Source organism: Tupaia chinensis, unplaced genomic scaffold, assembly GCF_000334495.1.
Source record: "Tupaia chinensis unplaced genomic scaffold, TupChi_1.0 Scaffold143647_1, whole genome shotgun sequence".
Lineage (NCBI taxonomy): Eukaryota > Metazoa > Chordata > Mammalia > Scandentia > Tupaiidae > Tupaia > Tupaia belangeri.
The window spans coordinates 1,013,423-1,023,138 of NW_006203496.1; the positions used below are offsets into that span (position 1 = coordinate 1,013,423).

Consider the following 9,716-nt stretch of genomic DNA (forward strand, 5'->3'; position numbering starts at 1 on the left):
GGGACTCCTGAGCTAAGTGTTCACAGCGATGCTGTCATCCTGCGTTTAAGTCCAACAAGATTTCAGTGATGAGTTTGACTCGCCGCCTCATTAAATCTACCCCTGTTGGTTTCATCAGGTAGTGTGGTGGTTAAGGCACTGGACTCCCACATGGCTGGCCACAGTTTGAGTCCTGGATCCAGTGGTTTGACAATCATTATTGGGGACATGTGCATGTGTGCCCAAAATCCCAAGGTGAGAATGGAGGAGAACGGATTGCAGTGTTCTCTCCCATGGGGGAGCGATTTCTCACTTCTCCTCTCTGTCTCTCTGGCATGTGTAGATATTCTATGACAAAAAAACTAAAAAACAAAACAAAACATAAAAGACCCTTTCTCCCTCCCTTTCCAACTTTGGCTCAATCCCAGCTCCTCCTGAAAGCCTTCCGCGGCCCTGCAGGGGAGACTGAACTCCTCCAAGACGTAGTGTATCGTTCCCTTCTTCCATTTCATAAGCCATGACGCTGCATTTACTTATGTTTATTGTCAGCCACTCCAGTAATCTGAAGTCCATCACACAGGGCGCCGACCGCCGTGCATCGTAGGTCTATCGAGCGCCTGGTGCAAAGATACGTTTTGAATCAACGACTGAAGGATTTTGGAATAGGCTGGCCTAGTGGTTAAGGCAGCTGCATCTCACTTTGGCCACCAAGCTGTTGGAATCTCAGTCCCAGAAGTTTGAAAAACACGCTGGTCCTGTGTGTGAGCATGCCCCAAATCTAGACAGGATGGAGAATGGGAGGAAAAGGGATTGCAGCATGACCTTGCCCCATAGGTGGCTTTCTCCTCTTCCTCTTTCTCTTGGTAAGCACACACCCTCTAGCAAAAATAAAATGAAACAATAAAGTATATATTTTTAAATATCATTTTAAATCAACTGAGCATTTAGAAAGCACCTCAAGAAGGTGGGCGAGGGTGATGGGCAGTAACGCAGTGCCCCCAGTGCTAGAACCCATTCCAGAGGTTGCCGTCCCGTTCCCAGGTTGACCTGCATACACCAAGGTTGTGTGGGTTTGTGTGCGCACGTGCCGGAGATCCTGGTCGGCTGGGAAGGCTGGGCAGGGGATTGCAGCACGAGCCCTGCAGAGGGTGTGCCCTGCCCTCTCTCATGCAAGAAAGAAAGAAACTTAAAAACTAAAGTACGCAGATGAGTCCTAATTCCTCCCCGTCTCCACCTGCCTTCCGGTGGGTGTGTTGTGGGTGTCATGGTTTCCGTCTGCAGCTCTTGACAATAACATTAAACGTTCTCTCATGTGCATGTTGGCCTTTCATGTGTCTTCTGTTGCCAAGTATCAAGTCAAGTCACTCACCCACTGCAGTGGAATCGTTGGCCTTTATTTTTGAGTTGTGCAGATTTTTTGTGTGTCTATCCTAGACATTGGTCCTGTGTTTTGTCAATGCATTTCACTCCATGGCTTCCTTATTTCCCAGATTCCTTTTGAATAGTAGACATTCTTAATTTGGGCAAAAATCTAATTTATCCAGTTTTTCCCTTTTGGAGTTTCTACCGGGTCGTGAGGATCCTTTGCTCTCTCCACTCACCACCACCTGCCCCCGAGTCATGAAAGTACTCTCACGTCTAGTTTTTAAAGTGTTGTGGTTTCAGCTTTTATATTTAGGCATATGATACATCTTGAACTGGTTTTTGTTTTGTTTTGAAGACATAAAATAGACCCCTCTTATAGCAAATCTGTTTCTATTTGATAGTGTTTTGATATAACCGGGCAGAGTCTGGTTTAAACTAGTGTGGTTGGATGACTCATGGGACCAAGGCATGTGCATACTGGTGAAAAATCTGAAGTGCCTTCAGACATACACATAGTATACGTGTGTGAGTCTTTCTTCAGATTCACATTTCGCCTCCCGTTCTATTTGCCTCGTTTTTTTTTAACCTTCCATAATGCGGCAGCACGGGTGAACTTATCTGTACCCCGGTGCCCTGATAGGAGTTTACAGTGTGTTTCATCTTGGGCCCCCAAAGGTGGTCCATATCTTGAAAATATCTGTTTTCCTAGTAACCAAGTAAAACTCAAAGCATCATCCTGACCGTCACGATCGAACCCGAAGGATGATTAGAAAATGCTGGAGAAGCTCATGTCCGTAAGACATCTTCGCAGACACTTGCTTAAGACACAGTGGATTTTCTCAGAAGGCTTTCTTGGTGTTTGCGGTTCGGGGCTGGGACCTCTACTGAACCAGATATGTCAGCCCCTTTTGATCCTTCCTGAGAAAGACTCCACTGCAGGCATGACTTCTTAGACTACATCTGCTTGTTTTGATATTGTTGGCAACCTTGCTCCCGCTTTATGAAAAAAGGAGGGGTCAGATTCAAGAGCCAGACAGACAGTCTCAAGCCAGGTGCTAGAGGGAGAAAATATTTGATTTAAAGTCATTTCTAAATACCAGGCCGTCACGGCACCCTGGGCTGGCAGTGTCTGCACTCTTGGGAAGAACCTGTGTGGAGTCCACAGGGAGCACCTTGGCTAGCGGTCTTTGCCACCACTGTCCCCACATACTGTTCCAGAGGGCATAAACTGGTCACCCACCAGCCAGTTGGTGGCTGGAGTAATTTTGATAGGATATGTTCCTTCACTCCAAGAGCCTATCAGTCCCTTCTAGAAGGAACTAGCAGACACGTTCACCATACATCCCAACATAGGGCTGGGCACAGAGGCCATGCATGACACACAGTTATTTAATTTATTTATTATTTAGTTAGTTAGTTTTTAGTCTTGTTATATGGCATGTGCTCTCGCCAAAGAGAGAGGGAAAGTGAGAAATCACCCCCAGGGGGAATGGCCACACTGCAGTCCCTTCTCCTCCATTCTCTTAGGATTTTAGGCACACGTGTACACATGATTTTTTTCAAGCTGCTGGGTCTGGGACTTGAACCTGCGCAGTAGGCTATGTGAGATCCAGCGCCTTAACCTCCATGCTACCCACTGGCCCTTATGACAGTTATTGACTTGACATAAAAACGTTGCTTTATAGCCTTGAGACTGAAGGGAGGGCCTCTCTGAAGTTTGCAGAAGCAGCCAGGGGGGTTTGCATGTGTCCTGCCATGGTCCCATTTTGGTCCCATCCAGAATACGCAGCATATGAGAGGGGCCAGTGCCCACTCCCAGGCGTTCACCCCCACTCTGACCCCCATTGCTCCGACTGTCACCCACCTATTTGCTCTGCCGCTGCTCCCCACCTTTGCCTTTGACAGCTGTCTCTCTAGAAGTAGCCATGGAGAGTTGGGAAAAAGAGATGGGATCCATTTCTAAACTCTTCCTTTGCAGGCTATGGCGAAGAAAGCAAGACGCGTCTCCCTCGCTTGTATTTGGAAAACAGGTTCAAAGACGCGTCTACGTAGCAGCAGTGAAACAGAGACGCTTTAGGGTGACTCCTTAAACTCCTGGAGCACATAAGTTGATCTTTATCATAAGCACAGGCCAAGATTTCAGCCTCCTAGTAACGCGCTGCTGGACTGAGACAGACACAGTGTGCTGATCACGGAGACGCTCACCAAACGGGGATCTGAAAGCTTTGGAGGGTCGCAGCGTGAGTGACGCACCATCTTAGGGGTGCGCTAGACCTCAGTCCTCACACTGCCATTTTACAAGTGATTTTTTTTTTTCTGATTTCTTTGCCCCATTGGGGGCCCATCTCAGTGCAGCAGTAAGGCAGAAATACTGTAAAGACTAGCAGATGTTTGCTTTAATAGAAACCATGTTTACCTTCCTTCCGTGCTTTGATGCGTTCTTACTGTGATGTCTTTCTGAGGGCTTTGAATGAGAAAAAGACCCCAGAATTTTGGCAGAGTTCGATAATTCAAAGTCCTTTTTATTATTATAAAAGGCATGAAGCATTGGATTTGGAACACGTCTTAAAGGAAGGTGGATGGCTCTTGTCAATGTGACGTTTAGAGATGGTCTCCGTAACCCTCTCTGGTTCGCAGTCAGTGTCTCCGCCCTCCTCTTCTGACCTGTCTCACCCAGTACTCGCCCTACCAGGCATGCCGGGCGCAAGTGCATTACGGGAACACCGAAGCAAAACTGAGGGCTGAGATGAGTTACCATACCTGGTCAAGGAGGGGACCAGAGAGCGTGACCGTGCCTCCCAGGTTTTCCAAGGATAGGGATCATCTCTTTCCCGCAGGGCAGTGGCTGCAGGGGATGATGGGAGCTGTGGGTGGAAATGTGGGGCCAGACGGGGGAGCCCCCAGGTTTCATGATAACCATGTGCTTTCTCAGCACACGGTGGCCCTCCCTGTAAGGGTTCTGAGTAGAGAAATGATACGTTTATGCTTGGAACAAGCAGCCCGGAAGGAGGGCGGGCGCGTGTCCGGGGAAGGACAGCGTGGAGAAGTGCACAGTCGGGCAGTGAGAGCTGCAGGCAGGACCTGGGAGGTGCACCCGGGAGAGATTTCAGACACGGGGGTAAGGGGGAAGGATGCAGAGTCCACAGAGGTTCTGTGTTAGATTTGTTTTGGTCCAGGTTTATTTTTCTTTACTGAAGGAGAATACACATGTGAGAGCGAGTGTGCAGGATGGAGGGTGAGATTCAGGCACTCTTGACAGGCTCTCACTGTTGCAACCCTCCCATCCTGGCCCTCCAGCTAGCCAGGACCCCCCACACATCACTGTACCCAGCGTGTCCAGGTTGGCCAGAAATCCAAACCCAGGCCTCCCCTGTGGCCCAGACTCACGCAGCAGCTCCTGCCACTTGCACCACCACAGCTGGGTCTGCATTACAATTTTTCCTCCTGGAAAATTCTGTTCTTGTTCTTATTTTATCTTAATGATAAGAAAGAGGTCTTTTAATATTAAGCGTGTTCAGTATGACTTTTCCTTTTTTCTTTTTTTAAGAGAGATTTGTGCTATAGGATGCATGCACTCTCTGGAGAGACAGACAGAAGGCAAGAAACCACCCCCCAGGGGGCTTGGCCACAGTGCAATCCCTTCTCCATTCTCCTCTCAGGATTTTGGGCACGCATGCACATGTACCCCGCTGTGAGTTTTTAAGCCACCAGGTCCGGGACTCGAACTGCAGTCGACTACGTGGGAGTCCAGTGACGTAACCACTACACCATCTCCTGGTCCCTCAGAGTGACTGAGAAATTGCGAGGCAGGCTGAGTTCGCAGTCTAGTTGTCTCGAAGCCTGACTCCACCCTCGCGTGGTTTTGCAGGCACATCTTTTTCTTGCACATCAAGGAATCCCTCTTGGCGGGCCACCTCCAGTGTTCGCCAGAGCAGGCAGTGGAACTCAGCGCCCTCCTGGCCCAGAGCAAGTGTGGGGACTACAACCAGAACACCGCCAAGTACAACTACGAGGAGCTGTGTGCAAAGGAGCTGTCCAGCGCCACCCTGAACAGGTGAGGCTGCGTCAAGACCAGACACAGAGCAGCCAGTGTAGGAGCATTTCCTGTGAGTTTTTAAGCCACCAGGTCCGGGACTCGAACTGCAGTCGACTACGTGGGAGTCCAGTGACGTAACCACTACACCATCTCCTGGTCCCTCAGAGTGACTGAGAAATTGCGAGGCAGGCTGAGTTCGCAGTCTAGTTGTCTCGAAGCCTGACTCCACCCTCGCGTGGTTTTGCAGGCACATCTTTTTCTTGCACATCAAGGAATCCCTCTTGGCGGGCCACCTCCAGTGTTCGCCAGAGCAGGCAGTGGAACTCAGCGCCCTCCTGGCCCAGAGCAAGTGTGGGGACTACAACCAGAACACCGCCAAGTACAACTACGAGGAGCTGTGTGCAAAGGAGCTGTCCAGCGCCACCCTGAACAGGTGAGGCTGCGTCAAGACCAGACACAGAGCAGCCAGTGTAGGAGCATTTCCAGGACAGAATCCATCTGTGGCACATCTGGAGAATTTGTGAGGTGAAGCTGGGCCATGGTCTGGCTGAACCAGTTATTTTCAGAAGGTTCGTCAGCCTTTTAATATGTTAAACGTAGAAACACAAATATAGCTCACACAAATAAATGTCCTTTTACGAAATGCTGTATTACTCAAACTTTTTAAATCTCTGACCTTTTAAGAATGCAAATCTCCTAAATTATAAAGTCTATCCGTATACGGATGTTTTCTTCATCCCAGCAAGAACTAAACCAAAAGGCCTAACCTCGGCATTTTAGTTACCTAGTTCTGCATAACGGTTACCCCTAAACTTAGTAACACTTAAGTGGCCCAAAGCAGCAAACATTATCATATCGTTCTGTGGGCGAGGAACCTGGCTGTGGTGTGGCAGGTTCTCTCTGGCTCTCATGAGGCTTCAGTCAAGCTGTGGGTTGAGGTCGGTCTCATCCGAAGGCTCAACTGAGGGAGCGATCCGCCTCTAGGTTGGCTGCCGTGCTTTGTTGATCAGCCACAGGGACCCAGCACCTATTCATGACGTGGTTTCTGGCTTCATCAGGTCAGTGCAAGAGAGAACACACAAGACAAAGATCGGGTCTTTTTATAACCTCGTCTCAGAACTGAGTGGCACGTCATAGTTCTGTCGTATTCTCACCGAGGCTATGCCCAAAGGCATGAATGCCAGGAGAGAGGGTCATCGAGGACCAGAATGGGAACTGTCCACCACAGCAGACTAAACAAAATCTGGTATTTGGTTCAGTTGCAAATGATCTAGCCCGACCTTTATAATACCATACTATAACAGAGCTCCAGAAATACCTGGAGACGTGCATGAGAAGCTCCGGCATATAAATCTGTCTTATGTAAATGTCTAAAGACTGTGTGAATCATCTTCTTGTCTAACTCTTGTCTAACTCTGGCCTCTTGTGTCCTGTAGCATCGTTGCAAAGCATAAGGAGTTGGAGGGGACCAGCCAGGCTTCAGCCGAATACCAAGTTTTGCAGACCGTGTCAGCAATGGAAAACTACGGCGTCGAATGGCATTCCGTGAGGGACAGCGAAGGACAGAAGCTCCTCATTGGGGTCGGACCAGAAGGAATCTCCATTTGTAAAGAAGACTTTAGTCCAATTAACAGGTAACTCACGTCCTACTTTTTTTTAGACCTCAGCTTGTATATACACGTGCAGATTTTATTCTGAAAATAGAAAACAGAGAGGGTTTTACTAGACAGTTCTTTTAGGAATAAAGTATTTCATTTTGGGGCCAGTAGGTGCTGTGGAGGTTGAGGCAGCTGCATCCCACATGGCTGACTGCGTGGTTCAAGTCCAGGACCCAGCAGCTTGAAAACCGCCGGGCCCATGTGTGTGCATGCCCAGAATCCTGGGAAGAGAGTGGAAGAAAAGGGCTTGCATCATGGCCATCCCCCTGGGGGAAGCTTTCTCACATTCCTTCTTTCTCTTTCTCTCTTTGTCCTTGTCTCTGTTGAGCACACGTGCACTATAGCAAACTAAAAAATAAAAAGTACTGGGACAAGCCAGATGACTTACATTGTTAGACTCCCACATAGCTGACCATGGTTCGAGTTCCTGACCCAGCAGCTTAAACTCATGCCAGGCACATGTGCATGCATGCCCAAAATCCTGAGAGAAGAATGGAGAAGAAGGGATTGAGACATGGCCAACCCCCCTGGAGGTGGTTTCTCACTTTCTGTCTCTGATGAGTGCACATGCCCCTATAGCAAATCTCTCTTAAAAAAAAAAAAAACGTGTTTTCTTTTGTTGTATACATTCAGGCTTACTAGCAATTTACTTATCTTTTAAATGCTAACTGAAAGTCCATCAATTTGGCAGGGTTTGTATGTTTCAGACAAGTTTTTTTATTTTGTTAAAAATCTCATTTTCACCTGTACACACACGTGCACCCATATCCAAAACTTGCTCTAACACTTCTTTCCACGTGGACACAACTGCTTTTCCTGTCCCTTGGAAGCGCCGCGGTTAGTGGCCGCCCCAGGTTAAATGTCTGGTCTACTGCTGGGTCACCAGCCGGTGGGGACTCTGCAGGGACGCACACACAACGTGCTAAATCGCACCTCTGGGCTCGCTCATTTTTCTGTTCCTCTCTCTTAGGATAGCATACCCCGTGGTGCAGATGGCCACCCAGTCAGGGAAGAACGTGTACTTGACAGTCACCAAGGAGTCTGGGAACAGCATCGTGCTCTTGTTTAAAATGATCAGCACCAGGGCAGCCAGCGGGCTCTACCGCGCCATCACGGAGACGCACGCCTTCTACAGGCACGTATGACTTTGCCACCCCGGGCGCCGCCGCACTGGGCTGGTTCGGTGACGAGGTCCTGACAGATGCTGCTTTCATGTGTCCGTGAATCTTGCACAGAATTTAAGGAATGAGGTACTTCTGAGCGTGTTGTTTCTGCAGTAGTAGAAAGTGCTCGCCAGGTCGTCCATGGGACTGAGCACACAAACACCTCCCGCCTAGCCCGCACCTGCATTCCTGGAAGCACCTCCTATCCTTTGTGGCTTCCTGTTTTCCAGCAGGCAGGCATGGGTCGTCTCGTCCCTTCTGGGAGAGCTGCCGTCCTGAACCCTCACCATGTACTTTATAATAGATTCTTTTTAGTACAGTATTGATCCCCTCATTTTGGAAGGAACGTTAAGCTGTGATTGGACTCCAATATTTAGAGAACTAAATCCAAAGGATGTAACTGGTAGGCAGTCTTCCAATTTATATGTAAAAGCGGACAAATCGTGGAGCAAAATATAAACTTGCAGACATTTTTAACAAAGAAACCAGGGCTTCAAATATAAAATAGCCTTTTTCTTCCACAAGCTGCTTTGGAAACCGGCTCAGATCCAGGAGGAGGCGGTGGACAGCCACTGTCCGCTACACAAGGGTTCTGTAAAAGCTCACAGGAAATGCGTATCATTAAGTACCTACACGTGCATTTCCATTTTTTCTGCACCTCTCGTACTTTAATTCCACTTTCTGTGAACTTTTGAAGCCCCCTGATATTTGCAGCTCCCTTACCTGAGGTGCTGTGGAGATATTTGAGAAACCCAGAGGGGAATCATTGTGGTGTTTAACACATAGACAACTGGAAGAACCTTCCCGCATTCAAATATGACTACCTTTGTCAGCAGTGTCTGAAGGTCTGACTCGCAGAACCGCCTGGGCTCCGGGGTGTTAAAGCAGCTGCTCCATCTGTCCTCGCAGGTGCGACACCGTGACCAGCGCTGTCATGATGCAGTACAGCCGTGACTTGAAGGGCCACTTGGCATCTCTGTTTCTGAATGAAAACATTAACCTTGGCAAGAAGTACGTCTTCGACATCAGGAGGACGTCCAAGGAGGTGTACGACCATGCCCGGAGGGCGCTGTACAACGCCGGCGTCCTGGACCTGGTCTCGCGGGGTGACCAGAGCCCACCGAGCTCGCCTCTGAAGTCCTCCGAGGGCACCATGAACTGCAGCAGCTGTGAGGGCCTCAGCTGTCAGCAGACCAGGGCGCTGCAGGAGAAGCTCCGCAAGCTGAAGGAGGCCATGCTGTGCATGGTGTGCTGCGAGGAGGAGATCAACTCCACCTTCTGCCCCTGCGGCCACACAGTGTGCTGCGAGAGCTGCGCCACTCAGCTGCAGGTGAGTGGGGGGTGAGCGCTGCACGTCCCAGCTGCAGGTGAGTGGGGGGGTGAGTGCTGCATGTCCCAGCTGCAGGTGAGTGGGGGGGTGAGCTGCACCTCCCAGCTGCAGGTGAGTGGGGGGGTGAGTGCTGCACCTCCCAGCTGCAGGGGAGTGGGGGGGGGAGGGCGGGACGTCCCGGCTGC

At 49.6% G+C, this 9,716-nt stretch overlaps 1 protein-coding gene across 5 annotated transcripts in view; it reads left to right on the forward strand.

Moving 5' to 3' along the window:
- The window catches only part of MYLIP (myosin regulatory light chain interacting protein), a 20,770-nt gene that overhangs the window by 5,553 nt on the left and 5,501 nt on the right, over positions 1–9,716 (forward strand). For 3 of the 5 annotated variants that reach the window (XR_003547210.1, XR_001369501.2, XM_006164604.3), the window contains exons 3-6: positions 5,213–5,398; positions 6,817–7,014; positions 8,009–8,173; positions 9,111–9,531. Coding sequence is in view for 3 of the 5 variants with exons in the window: in XM_006164604.3 (XP_006164666.1) it covers positions 5,213–5,398; positions 6,817–7,014; positions 8,009–8,173; positions 9,111–9,531 (970 nt within the window). In the remaining 2 variants the exon portion in view is untranslated. Of the gene's footprint in view, positions 1–5,212; positions 5,399–6,816; positions 7,015–8,008; positions 8,174–9,110; positions 9,581–9,716 lie in introns of all 5 variants that reach the window. The other 2 variants (XM_027766736.1, XM_027766737.1) reach the window with 2 other exon arrangements.